The 21,272-nt window shown below is 34.4% G+C and overlaps 1 protein-coding gene across 2 annotated transcripts in view; it reads left to right on the top strand.

Moving 5' to 3' along the window:
• Window positions 1-21,272, top strand: part of LOC127554575 (collagen alpha-1(XXVIII) chain-like) — a 59,841-nt gene that overhangs the window by 24,253 nt on the left and 14,316 nt on the right. For both annotated transcript variants that reach the window (XM_051986216.1, XM_051986213.1), the window contains exons 7-13: window positions 647-715; window positions 3,956-4,018; window positions 9,332-9,400; window positions 11,430-11,501; window positions 12,507-12,575; window positions 20,238-20,273; window positions 20,967-21,003. In XM_051986216.1, the coding sequence (XP_051842176.1) occupies window positions 647-715; window positions 3,956-4,018; window positions 9,332-9,400; window positions 11,430-11,501; window positions 12,507-12,575; window positions 20,238-20,273; window positions 20,967-21,003 (415 nt within the window). The remainder of the gene's footprint in view (window positions 1-646; window positions 716-3,955; window positions 4,019-9,331; window positions 9,401-11,429; window positions 11,502-12,506; window positions 12,576-20,237; window positions 20,274-20,966; window positions 21,004-21,272) is intronic.

The raw sequence follows: 21,272 nt of genomic DNA, 5'->3' as shown, positions 1-21,272 counted from the left end.
GAGTCAGAGTGAACAGACTGTGAAGGAGACAATAAAGACTTTAGATTCTATTCCTGATCATCCTAGTAATGTCTATCCTGCTGAGACCAAGTCTTGTCCAGAAGACTTCTAGAAAGCTAGCTTGAACATTATACATATTTTAAGTACCATTAAAAAATATTACCAGATTTAATGCAGATTATATCAGATTGTCTTGATACATTGACTATTAAAGTCAGAGATGCTTTTCAAATATTTTCTGTTCCTGACTTCATATTGAAAAAAAATGTTTCCCACTACCATTACCCCCAGGGGAAAAAATTCATCCCTGTGATCCTTTCCTATTATTTTAGCCTCAGATTTTTCCAAATGACTCCCTACACCAATAAAGCAGAAAAAGATCTGGCGGGTGTCATAGTGGACCACTAGTTAGAAAGAGAGCCAAGACTAAAGCCCAGTTTTCTCGATGCCTTATCCAATTTTTATAATTCATATAGTTATATATGATTCACATAATGCATAATTTGTAATTCTATTTTAATAAGACATAAGAAGATATATGTACATATATATACAAAGAAATATCATCAAATTAAATGTTTTCTAAAAACTTTTTTTGACAACTTGTTTTACATTTGCAATTGCACGATGTTTGGTTATTTTGCAGGGATCTCAGGGACATCAAATTATTCAAGGAGAAAGAGGTCCTCAAGAAAAAGAACTCCCTCAAACAAAGGTAATCAGTTATTTAAAAAAAGAAAATAGCTAATTTGATTATTAATTAACATTTCCATCATTTGAATGATAAGAAAGCTTGGATTATCTGTATATATTTGACATTTTTAAGAATAATAGGATATAGCATCATAGACATAGAGCTCATTTCTATTCAAGGGAAATAAAAGCCTTGCCATTCAGATTTTCTTTTCTTCTATTATACAGATGCATAACAAGACGCATATAATAGAGCCATAATGCAGATGTTATATGCAAATACAAACATCTCATTTTCTATTACTTTTTCTGCAAAATTATGTGCTTTGCCAGCTGTGCCACTACTGTGGCAGTGCTCATTAGGCACAAACAAAATTGTGCTTGGCAAAGTCATATTACTGGGTGAATGTTTTCCTCTGTTATGAGCCTTAAAACTTTTCTCTATGGTTGCAAGACACTAAATACACTTTTGAAAAAAGTAAACAAAGAACTTTTGATGCATGGCTAAAACCTGTATAAGGCAAAATTCCCAAGAGGCTGAGCTAGGTTGAAAATAAAAGCAATGTAGTAAGATATTCAAACATTTCACTCTAGCATTGGGACATATCTCTGTAATTTATGACTTACTTTATGTTTAAATCTAATTTATTAAAAAGGCTTATGCTGATGAAAACATGAACAAACATCTACAGCTTGAAATACCAGCTGATTTACTATATCAAGTCCTTAAAACTATTTAAGAGTTGCCTTGTAGCTTACCTAAAAGCAAATATGTTCCTTTGTATAATACAAACATTTGTTTCCACTATAAGACATCAAACTCAACTTATGAATTTCACTGAGTTAAAGAAGGAAGTCCTAGATTGTACCTGACTTATAACAGCAACCTTGAGAACTATACCTGACAGGTTCTAAAACAATTCTCTATTTTCATACAGAATTGAATGATGCCCATATTTGTGGTCGCCCATGATTCAATGACAAGGCAGTTTTGATCCATTAAAGGTTTGAATCAGAGAATTAATGGATGGCAGTTTCTTGATTCATAGTAGAAGAGCAGATTCACTACTTAATGAAGTATGTCTTCATTGGTTAAGCACGAGTATATCTTTAATCTCTTGACTCTTTCGAAAAACTTACAGGCCATTTGTAGATGAGGATAAAAAAAAATTTCAAAAAGTATTGTACAACTTTGACTTGGCCAACATCATGGACTGCTTGAAGTAATATTAGCAGGATCTTTGTTACACATAATTACCAATATTCTGGATCATATCAGACCAAAGATGATCTGGGAGAGGTCAAGCTTACAACTTGGACCAACTAGAGCAACTTAATTAAAGAACCTTAAATAAAGCAACCACACTTGGCACCACAACCACTATATTCCAGGATGCCCTATATCAGAGGAGAATTACTCCCACAGCTAGAAAACCTAGGAAATAAACCATCTCTAGATTTTGTACCTGTTTTTTTTCCTTTGCCCTGCATTCATATCCTAATGTTAGTTGCCCCTGACACCAATAATTCTTTAACACTTGGGACTGGACCTGAATACCGTGTTTTACAGTAGTTTAAACTAGTGAAATTTCTTCAAAGTATAACTTTTAGATCCTTGCATAGAAATCCTGTTGTCTCCTTTAATTACCATCTTATTTCTTTATCTCTTTTCTCAGCTGAACTTAATAAATAAGTGATCTCTGCTCATCTTTCCACTTCCTCACCAAACACTTATATCCTTCACTAAACCCCTGTAATCTATTTGGGGTTCCTACCACTCTACTAAAACTATACTCTCAAAAATTAAAAATAGCTTCCTGGTCAATAAATTCAATGATTCTTTTCCATTAGTCATCAACCTTTAATGCATCATTTGATACCATTGATCAAAGTCCTCCAAGTTGCAACATTCCACTTTTGCCTTCTATGTATTATACTCTTCTGGATCAATTCAGTTCAAAATGCATTTGAAGGAAGTTGATCAGTGTGGGACCAGGAATTTAAGGTCTAGAAATTCTCTTCTGAAACTACATAAATGAGAGCAAATGTATCTCTATCACACTCTTATCTGCTCTCAGAAAAAGAGAAAAGACCAAACTTCCAATTAAAAGCTCCCTTTTACAGACCAGCATAAATCATCCAACTTGTAATCAAGTGTTTTTTCTATCACACTATCTTGCATCTTTACAACAATAGGCATGTAGTTGTATCAATGAAAGAATGAATGAAACTAGTTTAGGCCAAAATTCACTCCTTCCATCCATTGTATGCCCCTATCAAGAGTGTGGCATCTGGATCCCTATAAATGTTCTGTTGAATTCTTTTCTTCCAAATGAAGTGAATTTCTTAAAAAAAAAAAAAAAAAAAGCACATATAAGACATTTTTGTTTATGTTCATATAAAAAAGAGATAATTGTTTTCCTTGGAAAATCAGGACTTTCCCACAAACATTTTCCCCTTTAGAGGATGGAAAGTTGGGCTATATGCAACATTAAGTTTCATATAGCATGAGTATAAACATGAGCAGGCTTTCAAGCCAAGAAGAAATTATCTCTTGCTCATTAGCTTAGGCTAGAAAATTTGGAATCAAGAGAAAACCATTCATGTCATTTGCCATCATTTCTTCTTTTAATATGCATCATTTGTGGTCCAGAAGCTTTAGTGACTCTGCTGAACCAAACACGGAGCTGCGGGTTACTATTGTTAAATAAATGTGACTTGGTCATGCACAGAGCCTCCAGCTTTGATGGGTTGAAAGGACCTCATGGACAGCCAGGGATTGGCATGAAGGGGGAAAAGGTGAGCTATAAATCCATCAGTTCTCTAACAAAGTATAAATGATTTTTATATACTGTCAAGATCAATTTGGGCTTACAAAAGATGCACTGAGGCAAAATTTATTTGGGGTTTACAATAGACACCAAAAAGGTCTGTGTTAAATGGATGGATTTATGGCCAATAAGCTGTCCAAAACCATTCTTTTGCCTCTTCATAGGAGAACATGCCTTGAAGCTAAAAGTGATTGATTCTGTTGGGAAAATTCTGAGTTCTGAAGTGAAAGAAGATCAAAGCAATATGTTGGAGTGGCCATGTTTGTGTTTCTTAATGAAGAACCAGGTTCTAAGATAAAATTTGTAAGGATAAAATTAGCACAGTGACTGGCATATAGTAGTCATTCCATAAATGTATATTCCCTTCCTTTCTCATAATAGACTTTTCTTTTGTCAAAGGAGCTAAATAATAGTTATGTCTGCTCTTGCAGAGTGAAGTTGGACCCCAACATCTACCTTCCAGCTTTCCTGATATTGGGATCAAAAGAGAGAAGGTACTGCTCTACTCTCATTGTCTAGAGGTTTTTCCATTGAGGGAGGAGAAGAAAAAAATATTTACCTTTTGAAATTTTAATTTATTTAAAAATCATAAGAGAGAGTGGAACAAAAAGATCCATCTGACTCCCAAGGTACTATGGAGGAAGGGCTCCCAGACTTATAAAGATAAGGATTTTCTACCACCACGATTCACAGTTTGAATATATACTTTACTTCTAATAAATAATACTTCTCTCAATCCTGAAATAGTTTAGTATAATAGAAACACTGTATACATTTGGATTTAGCATTTAGAAGGTAGAACAAATACCACTACCACCCACCAGATTGAGATCAAGTAGAAACCACTACCTAGGTACCCAGAATGGCTTCATACCCCCAACAAAAAATTCAGTTTGATAGGCTCATAGCCAAAGAACTGGAAGGGACTTCAGAAGCCATCTAATCAAATTCCTTCATTTAAAAAAAAAAGGAAACTTCAGCCAGGGAAAGGTAAGATGGTAAGCTTCAGATTCATATCCTCAGTTACCTCTCTGAGGTTTTCCATCCCCTACAGATTCTCCAGGTCAGCAAATCTAACTTTTGTCATTATATTCTTCCCATTAAAGAAGTTTTAAGGGAAGAATTGTATCACATAGGTATATCTAAGAGCAGCAAAAAGTACTATATAAATTTCTAACAGGAAAGGTCGCTTGTGTAATCTTTCTTGGAATGGGTGGGATGGGTACAATTTGTTCCAATAGCTTTGAAGGATACTGAAGTAGGTGCTGTGGACAGCTTAGAGCTTGATTAGACATTGAAGACACCAAAGTCACCCACTATATCCCAGGCTATTGACAGTCGATTTTGTCCTGTCATAGGACCTTAGTGACTTTGGCAGAAAAAATAAAACTATCAACTGTGATGAACTCTGCTTCACTTAAATCCAATTCATGCGCAAATCAAGACATCACACATGATGTCATTGGTCTTCTTCAAAAATGAAGGATGAACAACCCTGTAGCATAGTGGATAAAGCATTGGGATTGGAGTCAGGAAGAATTGGTTTCAAATCCCACCTCAGATATGAACTGTGTGACCCCAGGCAAGTAACTCAGTCTCTCTGTGCCTCAAGAAATTTCTCCAAGGATCATTGGATTATATCTGGAAAGATTTTTAAGATGCATTCTAGTCCGTATGCAACATATCACAAAAGAAAACTAACACCCAGACAGGTGACTTGCCCAAAGTCAGATAGGTAGTCAGAGGCAAAGCTAAGGTTCATCTATTAATCTGTAGATATATTGTATCTGCCTGGTGGAGGAAGTTCTCATATTGAGAATTACCTCACAAGGAAGAAATCACAGCTCCATTGTATAGTCTCATAATTCTTCATAGGAAGAGCAACCATCTTCCAAAAAAAGGGAAAGAATTCTTTCCCCTGCCCCATTTTTTTCCCATCCATTATTCCTTGAAGTCATGGAAAGGAAAAACCACTAGAAAAAATGGGTGCATCCACAACTACTTGAATAAGCAAAAATACTTTTATAGAATTACTACCTGGAGTCCTACCTGTGCTTTAAATCATCCCTGCTTTCATTAGTGCATGAGCTCAGGATGTGGACAGCCATTTCAGGATACAGAAAAAGGAACTATTTTCTCAGGCCCAAAGGAAAGAAGATATATTACACTTCTCCCACTAGGGTCAGTGAGTAAAAGCTTAGTCTCTTACATGACAGTAAACCCAGCTCACAAGTTTGCTAGGAGATGAACTAAATTAGATCAAATCAATCTGATCAAATAGAACAAGTCAAAGTATAACTAAAAAAAAGAAGAAAAAAGAAACCACTTTTTACAGCTTGTGGATTTGTTTTGTTTTGTTTTTGTAGCAACTGTGTCTCTCTCTTCGGGAATTTTCACATCCTTTGTTGCAGTTTCCCAACTGTATTAGGAGGTCCCGGATACCAAATGATCTTTATTCCTGCTCAGTTTTCTTTTTTAAAAACTGCTCATTTTCATTAGGAATTTCTGGTCACTCAGTATAATGTTATAGGCTTGCTTTGTAACTCCTTTAGGGAAGGTAGCTACCTGGGAAACATATATAATTGTTATTCTCATGTCTAAATGATTTACTGTTAGAGTCTTAAGAGATTTTCAGTATAACCAATTTCACTTGTTCTTTATTAGAGCCAGGGGCACAAATTCTGTCCTCAGACATGTCCTGGTTTGTTAATGCAGTTGTACCCAGGTGACTGCAGAATAAAAAAAAAAAAAACTAACAGGAATTGTTTCTATTTTCTAACACTATGTAAATGTCACCTACTTTATGCCAGTAATTTTACATTTTATTTGTTATTCACTTCTCCTGGACGACCTTTTGAAAGACCTAAATCCAAATTCCAGTCCTCAAAAATCTAACTGGATGATCAGGGTTGGAAACCAAAACATGCAGTCCTCAAGGTCCAGGCAGGTTTGATGTTAGTTAGACTTCCAGGAGTCAGTGGGAAATAAGGGTCTTCACCTCTAATACTCTTAAGTCAGCCCCAGAGGTCAAGAATTTCTGAGAGCTAGATGCAAAGAAGCATCCTTGATTCTTCCCTCTCCCTCAATGCCCAGATATTGCCAAAGAAATCATTTCTAGCTTCTATTGTCCCTAGAGTAAAAGATAAACTCTACTTTATATACAAAGTCTTTCACAATCTGTTTCCAGATTTATTTTACATCCTTTCCCTTTGTGTACTGTCCATTCTAGCTCTTGCCTTGCTGCTACTCCCAGGACTTGGTATTCTATGCCCCCTTCCTCTCCAAATGTTTGCATGGGCTGTCCTATAATCCTAGGATTCTCACTTCTGCTTCTTGGAATCCTTGATTTCTTTCAAGGTCTAGCTCAAGCACCATGGCTCCTTAACCAATCAATCAATAAGTATTTATTAAACACTATTATGTTTAATATGACTAGTATGTCATGATACTAAGCACCATCAATACAAAGAAAAAAAAGAAAACAATCACTGCCCTTAATGCACCTGCTTTCTAATAGAAAAGACAATGTGAATGTATAAAGGTACAGACAAGATAAATATAAAGTAGATAAAGTGACATTAGTGGAGAAGACATTGGCAGTCCAAAGAACCTGGAAAGACTTGAACTGTGCCTTAAAAGAAAGTAGGAATGAGGAGGGAGAACATTTCAGGCATCGAGGATAACTGCCAATACAAAACCATGAAGGTGTACAATGAAATGGTGGCAAACATGATAACAATAAGTATAATAAATAGGCCATTGTTGCTGTGCTGGAGAGTGCATAGAAGGGAATAACATAATAAGATTGGAAAGATAAGGAGGAAACAATGTAGTAAGTGTCAAATAGAAGAATTGGATTATTCTAAATAATGCTTTTTTTGGTAGGAGGAAAAGTTCCCAGATGATCTGTGATTCTTTCTGTGTAAGGACTTCCTAGTAAGGAAATTCCCCCTACAAATGCATTTATTCAACAATTATTCTACATCTTGTACTCTTAGATAGTTGCCTAAGTCACAAAAGTTGACAGTTATTAACTTTCCCAAGGACACACAATCAAGATATATCAGAGACAGAATTTGAATCCAGGTCATCTTGACTCACAGATAGCCCTCCGTCCACTCTCCTATGCAAACTCACTCATCCACATTCCTGGATTAATCTGTGGTGACCAAGGAGCACTCATCATCTCTCCTCCAGTTCTAAGTGCCTTTGTTCTCTCTCAGAAGAATTAACTCGGAGTTCCCAAGTGGTAAACCAGTTCCCAACAGATCCCATAAACCACAAGGAGCAGAGAAGAGCCTCCTTCTCTTCCTCATCATCATATTATTTTCCCTCCCAAAGTTCTTTTTTCTTTTTACCTTTCTCCTTCTCCCTTCTCCTTCTCTCCCTGTCTTCTCTCTCCCTCTCTCCTTTTTCCATTCTTTCTCCCCTTCTCTCTCCCCTTCTCTCCCTCTCTCTCTCTCTGTCTCTATCTGTACCTCTGTCTTTGTGTCTCTTTGTTGCTATGTCTGTCTGTCTCTGTTTATCTCTCTGTTGCTATCTCTGTCTCTCTCTGTCTTCTCTGTCTGTCTCTGTCCCTGTGTCTCTCTGTCCCTGTGTCTCTGTTTCTCTTTATCTCTCTCTCTGTCTCTCTCTTTCTTTCCTCTCCCCCTTCCATCTTTCCTTCCCTCTCTCTATCTCTCCCCCATTCTTTCTTTCTCTCCCTCTCCCTCTTCTTCTATCTTCTAATCAGAGACAGGAGCCTATTTCTACATTAAAAAAGTTTTCTTTCTGATTTAGTTAGATATTTGATTCCTGTGTTCACTCAAGTATTCAAAAAGTTTTTATTAAGCATCCACTACATACAAAGCATGCAATGAGCTAAGGGAGGAACCAAATAAATATCAAATATGATTCTATCCTTAAAGAAAAGACTCAACTTTATTTAGAGCTTTAAAATTGACAAGACACTTTTTGTACACCAAATCCTTGAGACAGGCAGTATTTTACTTTAAAAATAAAGTACATTTAATCTTCATTTTAATAAAGAAACTAAGGCCCTAACCTTTTGAATGACTTGCCAAAATTCACATAGCTAGGAAGTGACAGATTCTAAACCGATCACCTAAATCCAAATCCAGAGCTCCTTTACTAGGTCAGAGAAGGATAGAAAATAGCCTAGTTAGCCCTGGTTGGCTAATACCTGAAATTGCACACTTTACATGAGGCAGCTCCTGGAAACTGTAGAAAATCTCCAAACCTTAGTCCTTAACCCCTGTCTTACATGTTTGCACTATCACACATGGAGAACATACTTAAGCAAAGAGCTGCACAGAACTTAAAGGCCTGCAAGCTCACCCTCAGAAAAGAGCAATAGACATACTGATCTTTCTGCAAAGTCATAGCCTAAGCTGATTTTTTTATAAAAATTTATTAATTCCAACATGGATCAACAAGCATTTATTAAGTGCCTATTATGTGCCAAGCACTGTGTTATTTTATTGTTCATTCTTGGAGGTTCTTTGTGATCCCATTTAGGGGGTTTTCTTGGCAGAAATACTGGAGTGATTTGCCATTTCCTTCTCCAGGAAGGAAATGGTGTGCACAAGCAGTGTGTGTATGTGTGTGTGTGTGTATGTGTGTGTGTTATACATCCACATACAAATAATATATATGTATTATATAGAGAGATAAAAATCATATAAATATAGATGTAGGTAGATACACACTCTAAGTCTGACTTTTGTATATGCTGTAAAATAGAGTTGTCAATTTTTTTTTTTTTTTTTTTTTTAGTATTTTTTAACAGGCATTTTTTTCCCCTATAGGGTGATCAAGGTTTGCCAGTAAAAATAGCAGTAACTGGACAAAAAGGGATTAAAGCAGTTCATCCAAAGGTATAAAATCTCTCCAGAAGACTGCCAATTTCATTGGGGAAAAAATAATGTCACGAGATATAAGTGTTTGTTTATTAACAATGACTCCATATGTGCCAAATAAAGTTTCATTAAGTAGTATTGAAGAAAAAAATGGATGTTTCTGCCTTCATATAGGAAACTGAAACCAACTCTTTTTGACCAGGGGGTGTCACTATTGTACCAGGGAATTAGCCAAAACAAGCAATCAATATTCAAAGCCTGGGATAGAAGCCCAAAGTTTTTTCAATGACTATAACTGAACATAAGATCAGAAATCCATTAAATTAGAAATTCAATTAAATGAGTCAATTTTATGATATTTCAGAACTTCCCTAGAAAAATTAAAGGAACAGTAATAGAATGAAGTCATTTCATTCCAGTTCTAACACTAACAGAATGAAGAAAGAGAAGGAATTGGAGGCCTTCTTGTCCAGATTTTTACCTGAATAGGAATCCCCTCTAAAAGGTCACACTGTGGCTATCAGGAGTTTCTCAGAACTGTGCACCTGCGAGATTCCTTCTTTCTTCAGAACAAAGCATGAGTGAACATTAATGATATATTTATACAGGTGCAGACATAAGGGAGCCATGTCAGGAATGAGAATCTAGCAGGCTTTAGTCAGTTCAGGAGAACTTCAAAAGCCATATAAAGTACTCATATCAGAGTACACAATTCTGGGAAAGTGAAAAAGAGAAGAGGGTTTTGAGAGATTCTATTTGCAGTTCCTAAAGTCAAATAAAAACATTTGTATGATTTGCCTTTATAGGGAGGAAGTACAGGAGACAGTCAACCCTACCTGGCAGAAAGAATAGAATGAAGATAAAACAATCAGTGGTTGTTAGTATTTTAAGAGACTATTTCTGCAAGATTTTCAGATCTGTATTTAACAATGGATGTATATTTTCATCAATTTAAGACAAATCAAACAGGCTACTTTGTTTCTAACATAGAAAGATTGTGTATTAAATATCTTCAACATTCCATGACCATGGCTTGTAATACAGATAAGGATTTCTGTAGAAAAGTACATCTAGGATAGTATTAAGACATAAATCTGGAAATTGTTAGGGATTTAGGTATATATGGCTATTTCTTAATTTGACTGTTCTATTTGACCAAATTGAAATGATTTTTTTTTAACAGAATGTAAAAAGTAGTTGAAATTAGCCATTCTGGAATGGTTCATTTGATATAGGATCAACCAGAAAACTATAATCTGTTTTATTATATTTTAGCTACATAGTAACACATTTGAGCTATGCAATGTTACAGGCATACTCAATGAAAATAAGAAACTTTTATTGGTTAATCTGAAATAAATATTAAATAAATTATCTTCCTGATAAAGTAGCTTCCATTAACCTGTACATACGTGGAGAATGGAAGCTTATATTATAGGATGAGGAGAGAGAAACTTTCCCCTCTCCATACAGAAATAGAAGAATAAGACCCAACATTTCTTTGTTTATACCTCAATTCATGCAACCTAAAAATAGAGCAGGGAGGGTAACCTGAGCTAGAACAGGAATGGAAAGGACTGGAGCTGGTCAGTCTGCATTCCCCTGAAAGTCTGGGAGCATGTTGGCTGATTTTCCTTGAATGCCTTTTAGAGGTCATCTACTGAATCTAGTTCTCTATTCACCCCCACTTCCATTAGGCACAAATATTATAGGTCTATATATGGCTAACTGTTTTTGCATTAACAAGGGAGTGGATAGAGCTTGTCAGGGGAATAGAGTTGGCTGTCCCATATATTCCTTCCACAGCTTCTTTATGCCACTAATATAAGGGTAAGAGAGATTTCCTGCCAGCACCTACTTAAGCTGCCATTATTAGGTATTGAAACGTGGCCAAAGGGATGAGTCCAGGAAAGCAAAGAAGGGAAATGTTTTTTGTTTTGTTTTTTTCTCAGAAGTAAAGAGAGTAATTAGTGTGTTTTGGTGGCAAGAGGAAAAGAGATCTTGACATTGCCAACATCAAATATATTCTTAACTATGTTTATTATAGGATGAATCTCGTTCTTCGAACCCAAAAGGTCAGCCTGATTACCCAGGACAGGTTGAAATCCCAGGACAAAAGGTTAGTCCCTCACATCAATCAATCAATCAATCATCATGCATTTACTGAGAACCTACTATGTGCCAGGCACATTCATATAAACTGGTAAAAATCTAGTTCTTAATCTTTCAACAGTTAAAATTGTTATCTCTGCATTTTACTCTTTATGTGTCACCTATGGAAAGTAGGATTGGGAACAAATAATAATAATAATAAGCTTTAAAATTTTTGCAAGATATTTTTGAGACATTCAGATCCTTTTAGCGATTTTATATGCATAACCTAAATTAGATTTATTGCTGTCTTGGGGAGGGGGGAGGTAAAGGAGGGAAGGATAAAAAATTTGGAACTCAAAATCTTACAAAAATGAATGTTGATACACCCAAAGAAAGAACACTGGGAAATGAATGTAAACTGTTTTCATTTTTGTTTTTCTTCCCGGGTTATTTCTACCTTCTGAGTTCAATTCTCCCTGTGCAACAAGAGAACTGTTCGGTTCTGCACACATATACTGTATCTAGACTATATTGCGACATATTTAACATATACAGGATTGCTTGCCATCTGGGGGAGGGGGTGGAGGGAGGGAGGAGAAAAATCGGAACAGAAATGAGTGCAAAGGATAATATTGTAAAAAATTACCCTGGCATGGGTTCTGTCAATAAAAAGTTATTTTAAAAAAGAAGAAGAAAGAAATGAAATGAATATAAAAGAAGATGTAAATGTAAAAGAAATAAATGTAAAAATAAAATGTAAAAAAAATTTAAAAGTAATAATTAGAAAATATATAAAATATCTGAAAGTCAAGCTAATAAAGAGAATACTTAATAAAAAAAATTTTTAATGAATGTTGAAAACTATTTATATATGTAATTGGAGAAATAAAATACATTGAAGGAAAAAAAAAGATCCTTTTTGGTGGTCCTCCATGAAAGACTATAGCTACTGACTAGAATCTCTTTACAAAGAAATTGATTTTTTAAAAAAGTCCTGATAGAATGATAGGATTCTTTTTCTGTGATTCAGAGGGATCCAAGAGTACCTGCTGTCCAAGATACAAGTGTAATTCCAGATATCAGCATCCCAAGTGAAAAGGTAAGAAACTAAAAATTCATCTTCTCAGTATAAATCCACCAAATAAAAACTAGCTATGACTTTTCTATATGCCTATGGCTTAAAGGCAGCCAGGTGTTCATCAAACTCAGTGCTTAGATACGAATACATCACACATCAAAGAAAAAAGCTAATCACTGAATGGTTCTTCATCCTTCTCTCTTCTCTCTCTCCCCAATATTTATAATATGTTACATGGGAAGCAAAAAGACCCTCACCAAAGGCAGGATTCCATTTGAATGGATTCATACCTTAGACTCTTAAGTCTGGGGAGTGCAGATTTCACTGACATATCAGTTACAAAAGCAGATTGGCCCAACTGAGTCCCTGGCTCAGAAACCTATCAAAGTACAAGACATCTTGTTACTCTGTGAAGCAAACTGACTGGGTTAAAAAAAAAAAAAAAAAAAGTTATGTTCTTAAGATTCAGAAGGAGGGATATCCAAAACCATATGTCTAGAGAAGATATTCCAGAAGCATAGCCTTTGAAATTAGAAGTTGGAAAGTAAAAGAGTTCAAGGGAAAAGCTGTTATGTTGATCTATTGTGTACCAATCTCTAAAATTCCCACTGAACCTAACCTCATTTCTGTGTTTGAGAAGCTTCATTATCAAAAAAAAAAAAAAAAAAAGCCCAATGACTTTTCAAAAGGAAAGAAGTCATTATTGTAGATTCCAAATTTATCTTATATCTGTTCCTTTTCTTCCTCCTTCCATTCTCAAGATTCATCAGCCTTTCAATCTATTTGTCTGTATCCTTTATTCAGGGAATACATGTGTTGTACATTGCAGAAGGAGCAAGAAGTGCTTTTGAGTAGCATTTTGTTATAATACAAAGCCAGACTTTAGCTTCTTTTTTCTTTATCTCAGAGTCTTAGATCATTAATCCCCAGCCCGTGTGTCTTGAATGTCAGCCACACATTATTCATCAATCAGAGAATTGATGAGAAGTGATGAGGGCTTAATGCCTGAGAGAATGTGAGAAAACCTAAAGTGGCTATTTTCCTAGTTTATACTCATACTTATGAGTTCATTTGCATGCTTTTCAAAAGACTACTGCCAAATATATTGACCTGTTTTTCTATTCAAGAGTAAATAAATTAAAAGTTAGCATTCATTCATGTAATACCCTTTGTATTACATCTGTATATGTATATTTTGTTAAAAATTTTTCCAAGTTTTTTGATGGTTTCATGGATGTCCTGGTTGTGTGTGTGTGTGTATGTATGTGTGTGTGTGTGTGTGTGTGTGATAAGGGTCATTTAAACCTTGTCATTCATACTTTTTTGCCAGTTTTCAAAGAAGGAAATATATTTATGTGAAAGTCTTAAGACAAATGCTCAAGTGTTGCCATTCAAATTAATATCTTATATTCAACATATGTAGTTCATTGAACAATAATAATAGCATTTAAATAGTGCTTCAGGATTTGCAAAACACTTTAAATATATTATCACTTGATCCTCACAATAACCCAGTGAGGTAGGTACTATTATTATCTCCATTTTACAAGTGAGAAAACTGAGGCTAAAGAGTTTAAGTGGCTCATTCATAGTCATACAGCTATCATTTGTGAGGCAGGTTTTCCTGACTCTGGGTCTAGCCCTCTATCCTCAGAATACGATGAATAATTGTTTAAGCTGTAGATACATTGCCATTTCTATAAAGCATGTGAATTAATATTAAACATTTTTTCATTCCTTTAGGGTAACCAAGGTCAGAGAGTCATGCATGACTTAGCAGAAGCAATAGGAACACCGGGGACTATAGGATCTAAAGTAATTTTCACTTTTTACATGCAAATCAATAGATATAATGACTACTGCTGTGACAAGTCAGTGTCATTTTCTTTGCACATGATCATCGACTGTCAACTAGAATAGCTGCAGATAGATGGATGAACCAATTGCTAGAACATTCACTGCTTTCTGTAACATAACCCAATTAGTCTCAAAGTATTCCCCTCTCTGAGTCTGTGGGTTTAAATTGAGGAATAATCAACAGATCTTTTGGCCTTTTGTTTCTTCAGGAAGTCCATTATGAGTCCTGATGCTGGCTTCATCAAAGTCTATTCAAAAAGATTCTTAAAAACATTTCATAAGTAGAAACTACAATCAGTCTAAAATACCACTTATCAAAAGATCTTGAACTTTTACTTGCGAGGATAAAAGAGATTATGTAGTCCAATTCTCTCTATTTAAAAATAAGGAAAGAACAGCTAGAATTTGAACCCAGGTCCTGGGATTCCAATTGCAGTACTCTTTCTTCTAAACACCATGATACTTTTCCATTGCTTCCCTTTCTCAATTCCAATTCAATTCAATTGTAAAACACAATAAAACAAAACAAGTAACCCCTCCCTCTCTTACCTATACATTCTTTGATTCTGTTCTAAATCTATTTGCCTTCTGACCCTAGAAGAATTCTTTTTCATATACAGAGACTACTAGGGGATTAGAACTATGCCAGTCAGTTCACATTTGCCAAGGTTGTTATCCCATTTCCTTAATATTATAATCACTATGTTAAAATAAGTAGTGCATTCTCTTGTATTCTGGAATTGATTACTTAGATACAGTCTGGAGATTCCTTCCTCTTCATGCAGAATTAATTCTCAATTACTCCCTTGCTATTTAAATAGAGGTTCACCTAAGAGGAAATAATACACCCTCTGGGGATTCACACTGACAGGCTTTATAGATAGATAGATAGATAGATAGATAGATAGATAGATAATCATACAATTTCTTGGGAACTGAATATATTGCTACAAACCTATAATCATACAATTTCTTGGGAACTGAATATATTGCTATAAACCTATGGTCCCTGAAATAAATTAATCACCCTTATGCTTTCAAACAGTCACTCAAACCAAACATTAACAGTCTTTTGCAACTTCAAAGTCTATATATTCCATCACACACCACTAGGAGGCCACTTTCCAAACAAGTCTACTTCACTGATCCAGGGTCAGGAGAATAGCTTGACATTGTCCTATAGCCTAAGTTGGAAGGTAGAAGGGATGTCCAAGGCCATCTAGTCCAATGTGAACCTGAAGATAAATTTCTTTTACAACATAACAACAAATGGTCATCCAAGAAAACATAAGCATAGACAATCAATCATTAAACATTTATTAAGCCAGTACAGGGCTAAGCATTAGGGATGCAAAAGGAGGCAATTCTGTCTCTGCCCTCAAGGAGTTTCTAATAGGGGAGATGACATGTAAATATATACAAAGCAAATTAGATACAGGATAAATTGGAAATAATTAAAAGAGGAAAAACAGTGAAATTAAGCGGGACTAGGAAAAACTTCCTTAGAAGGTAGGTTTTATAATATTTATTAAAAGGAAAGGAAGATCTAGCTGGGATCTAGTCATAATAGCACAATGTAGTTGGGGGAGTCAGATGTTCCTGAATGTTTTTCTTTTTGAATGTCTATACTTGTATTTTTTTGTGGAAATAGAAAAGTCAGTTTCCATTTTTTTCTCCTAACATTTGATACTCATGCTAGGCTATCAAAAAATTTTAAAGGAATTGGCAGTGATGAATTATTTTCTGACACTTTTTTCCTACTATCATATGTATTGATGTCAGAGATTTCAGGCCTTTGATTGTCAGAGATTATGGGACCCTGACACACATAGAACTTGGTGGCTATTTAAAAAAATCTTTTTGCTCAGTTATTAAGTATATCTTAATATGCAATAATATACAAAAACTTAAAGAAGTTGTTTTTACTCTTCCTATATCAGCATAAAGAATCTAGTTTTCAACATGGAATACTATATAATTATACAGTTAAAAAGTTGATCTGTTTAAGGATTTAGAGTAAAAAAAGGGGAGTATTTCCCTCCCTCTTAATGGTTGGCTGGTTGCCATCCATTTGATGAAAAATAAATGGAGCTTAACTATGAGAGAAAAATACATTTCCCTATATGGTAATCAAGACTAAGAAGATGGAGTAGGGTTTGATTTGGGTTTTGCAATGATTCTGGGACCTTTAACAATGAAATTAATCTATATTCAACTATCTCCCTGAGGCCCTAGCTATGAGTCAGTGAGTTGGAATCAACATTTGAGGAAAAAAAACTTCAGGGAAACCCTACAGAAGGGTACTTAGAAGCAGGTGGTAGGAACTCTTCTTTCTTATGGCTCAGTGAATTTAATGTTTTAAACTGGGTTTGCCTTTACATAGTCTACATTTCCCAGTACACATCATAGCACAGCCACAATATTACCCATAATATTCTGGGTTCAAAGTCAAAAAGGACTAAGTTAAATTCATTTAATTGTGGCCAACATTTCTTCCTTTTATTAATCTTTCTGAAGAAGGCTAAAAAAATTAATGATAATTTTAATAAGTATCTAACACTGCCTGTTTTATCTTATTTATCAGGAAAACACTAACCTGGATGTTCTGATTTTTAGGTTGATATGGAATTATTCCATCTTTCTAATACAAGGTGTTGAGTCAAAAGTAAAAACAAATAATGAAGTACTTCTGTGTTTTATTGCATGTACTGACAGAGAACATTTGTAAATTATAAAGGAAAGAATATAAGTTTATTCTCAGTACATATGAATTTGAAGGAAAATAAAGATGCTAATAGATGGAGGTGAGAAGGAAGAGCATCCATTATATGGAGTGAAGTCTTAAATAGATATAGAAAGAAGGAAGAGCTAAAAAAACTGGAGGGAAAAAAAAAAACAATGAGACCAGTTTAGGATATGTTGAGTTTTAGATGCTGACTGTACATATAATGGGAGATATTGAACTGAAGCATAGATTCCCAAGGTTAAAAAGAACTTTCTGGGAATCATCTGTTAAGTCCTCTATGGGGACATAAATTTATTGGTTCTGCAGTATCCTGAATGAATGATCATTCAAGCTCTGCATAAATATTAAAGTATTTTTCAGTTATTTTTTAAATTAAATTTTACTATTATTAGATATTGTTTAATATTTATTAATTTATTTTTACTATTGTTTAAATTTAAAAAATAAGAATAGCTTAGCTTAGTGACTCAGAACCACTTTGGTTTTCTGACTGCCCCTTCTCTGTCTCTATTTATTGGTTTCTATTTTCTTCATGACCCCTAAATGTGGGCATACCACAAGATTTTCTCTTTAACTCTCTTCTTTTGCTAAACTCTTTTGATTTAATATTATATTTCCCCCCAATTACATGGAAAAAAACGAGTTTAACATTCATTTTTTACAATTTGGGGGTTCCAAATTTTCCTCCTGCCTTTATTCCCCTTCACCTTATATTAAGAAAGCAAGCAATTTGATACAAGATATATATATATGCAACCATGCAAAACATAGTTCCATGTTAGTCATGTTGTGAAAAAAAACACAAATTTAAAAAATAAAGAAAGTAAAGAAAAAGTATGCTTTGATCTGCATCAGTTCTTTCTCTGGAGATGGATAACATTTTTCATCCTAAATCTTTCAGTATTGTCTTGGGTCATTATATTGCTGAGAAAATAGCTAGGTCATTTATAAGCTGTAACTATATACACTTTCCCATGGTCACACAAGTGCTAAGTATCAGAAATGGTCTTTTAAACCAGTTCTTCCTATCCTAAATCTTATACTTATACTTATATTCTATCTACAATGCAATGTTTCCAAAAATTTCCCAGTTCCACAGGCTTAAAACGTTAGAGTTAGCAATTCTAAGTAAGAACTGTGCTTTCCCAGAAAGTAATTGGATATTTGGCTGATGGCTTGTGAGGTAACTTGCAGTTTTTGGAAGTTTGTTGTGGCATAGCTGGGAATAAAGCCAGAGAATAGAGGAAAAGAGAAGACCAGAGAATTAGAATGGAAGAAACTGCAGTGACAGTTGTGGCGGTAACAATTAGCATTTAAATATAGTGTTAAGTTGTAACAAAGATCAATTGTGAAGGACTCTGATCAATACAAAGATACAAGACAATTCCAAAGGCCCCATGACAAATTAAATCAAAATTTTATATTTAAAATGAAGCTATCCACCTCCAGAGAGAACTGAACTCTAAGTACAGATCATGATTTTCTCATTTTCTTTGCTTTTCCAGCTTTTTAAATATATATATAATATGGAAATAACTTTTACATGATTTTGCATGTATAATTGATATATTACTTTCATTCTCATTGGGTAAAGAAAGGAATTGGAGGTAAGAGAAAAATTTGAAACTCAAAATTTAAAGAAAAGAGTGTTAAAATAAATAAATAATTTTTTTTTAATTAGCTAGAGTGTTAAGATTTGCCAAGCCCTTTAGAAATATTATCTCATTTTATCCTATCAACAACCTTGGGCAGTAAATTCTACTAGGTACCATATAAATATTTAATACCTACCTACCTTTGCTTATATATTAGTTACTTAATTTCAGTTCAGATAAGAGAGAAGAAGAATGTTCTAGAAGGGAGTCATTTTGAGAAACATGGAGCCTTGCACTTCTCTCAAATCACTCTGTTCAAGTGATTATCTCATCTGCTAATGACTACATCATCTAAAGCTAAAATATGGCCAGTAGGTGCTTAACTATGACTAATAGGCAAATGCTAACACTTGTATTATCCTAAAAATGATCTTTGCATTGATTGTGAAAGGGGACAAAAAAGTGAAAAAAAGTGATATTAAGGAACCCTAAGTGATTTTTTTTATGTTTTTTTTTTTATTTACAAGATATGTGCATAGGTAGTTTTTCAGCATTGACAATTGAAAAACCTGCTGTTCCAACTTTTCCCCTCCTTCCCCCACCCCTCCCCCAGATGGCAAGTAGACCAATGCATGTTAAATACATTAAAGTATATGTTAAATACAATATATATACGTGTCCATACAGTTATTTTGCTGCACAAGAAGAATCAGATTTTGAAATAATGTACAATTAAGCTGTGAAGGAAATAAAAAATGCAGGTGGACAAAAACAGAGGGATTAGAAATGCTATGTAGTGGTTCACACTCATTTTCCAGAGTTCTTTTGCTGGAACCCTAGTGATTTTGAAGTTTTAAGTATCATCTGTTTGTTCCAGTATGATTTCTACGTGTACTTCCTAACTTCTCCAGCATTAGTAATTTGTGTCCTATAACTGTAAGAACACTTTTATGATGATAAGCCAATCATTGATTTTCTTGATTCACTGAATGAATTGGACCCATCAGAGTCCTAAAAACCAGGCAGAGGCTTCATGTTTCTCATTAGCTATCATTTATATAGTACTTTAGAGCTTGCAATGCACTTTACATACCTCATTACATTTGAGTTTCACAACAGTCCTGTGTTTCCAAATGTTTCTCATTTGGATTTGAGGCTTTGTGTGCCAGAATTAGATCTAAACCCTCCATTTAATGCCACAGTCTGTTTTAGGCAGACACCCTAACACACTAATGTAGTACTCATTAACACACCAGGCCCTGTGTGAATAGAGCACAGAAGGCTATGTAAGAGACAGCTGGTGTGTGAGCAATTTTGAAACTTTGGTTTGGGCTTTTTAAAAAATAAGCCTCAAAAACAGCACCAGTTTAGAAGGATACAGACTATGAGTGCCCTGCAAAAATATGTCATTGATGAACTTGCAATGCAAGCAAAATGTTCTTGAAATTTTTATTTATAATAACTAATAAATTAATTTTCACACAGGACAAAATTGGATCCAAAGATGATCAAGGCCTCACAGTAAGTGTCCTAGCTTGAAAATTTTGAAATTAGAATACATAAGCAATATAGTTTTATGATTTTGTTATATTATCCTATCCATTTCTTCCTATCTTTTCCATCTTTTGTTTGCCATCTTGTGTCAAATTCCATGTTCTCTAACTCCTCTTATACTTATTTTAAAATAAACATTTATATTCCAGCAGACATTACCTTAATCCACTGGAGAAGGAAATGGCAAACCATTCTAGTAACTTTGCCAAGACAATCCCAAATGGGGTCATGAAAAGTCAAGATACAATACAAACAATTGAACAACAAAATGACGCAATAGAACAGGAATCATTAGCTTCTATATTATAAGTTTGCTGCTATGATTTCTTGCTTCTCAGTTGATGGGGGAGGTAGGAAGAGAGAGAATCTGGAACTGAAAATTAAATTAAGTTAAATTGAATAGAAATGAAATTATTGCTGTGAGCTCAACAGTTGCATGAAATAAATTTATTTAGCTAGAAAAAATAGAAATATTTTGAAAGTCTTTCTTTAAAGAAATAGGACTTATTGAAATGACATTTGACATTTCATTCATAACTTGTATTCTTAAGTTTGTAACTCAAAATAAATATTGTAATAATTTTGCCTCTGAATCACAAAGATTGCTAAAAATGGTCAAATAATATTATTTATTATTAATTAATGGTCCTATTTGTACAGAGAGAAGATATAATTAAATTAATTAAAGAAATATGTGGTAAGTTTATTTTGTTTTATAAAACTGATATTTTGTGTTTATCTTTTTTAGTGTTTTCTTTTTTAATTTAGTCTTTTCTGAAAGTGTGAGTGGGCAAATTGTGTGTCTGTGTGTCTATGTATATCTTCTACCACTCACTCACTCACTCTGATGACTGAAACCACTGAAACTCATTTATGATTTTGACAGTAGTCTCACTAGTCCTTTGTATATTATATTCCCTTCAAAAACCAGTTTTTCACTTTGCCAAGAGATCAAGATTCAGTAAA

Source organism: Antechinus flavipes, chromosome 3, assembly GCF_016432865.1.
Source record: "Antechinus flavipes isolate AdamAnt ecotype Samford, QLD, Australia chromosome 3, AdamAnt_v2, whole genome shotgun sequence".
Taxonomy (NCBI): domain Eukaryota; kingdom Metazoa; phylum Chordata; class Mammalia; order Dasyuromorphia; family Dasyuridae; genus Antechinus; species Antechinus flavipes.
Note: the sequence above shows the minus strand (reverse complement) of the source record. Positions and strands in the feature narration are given on the sequence as shown.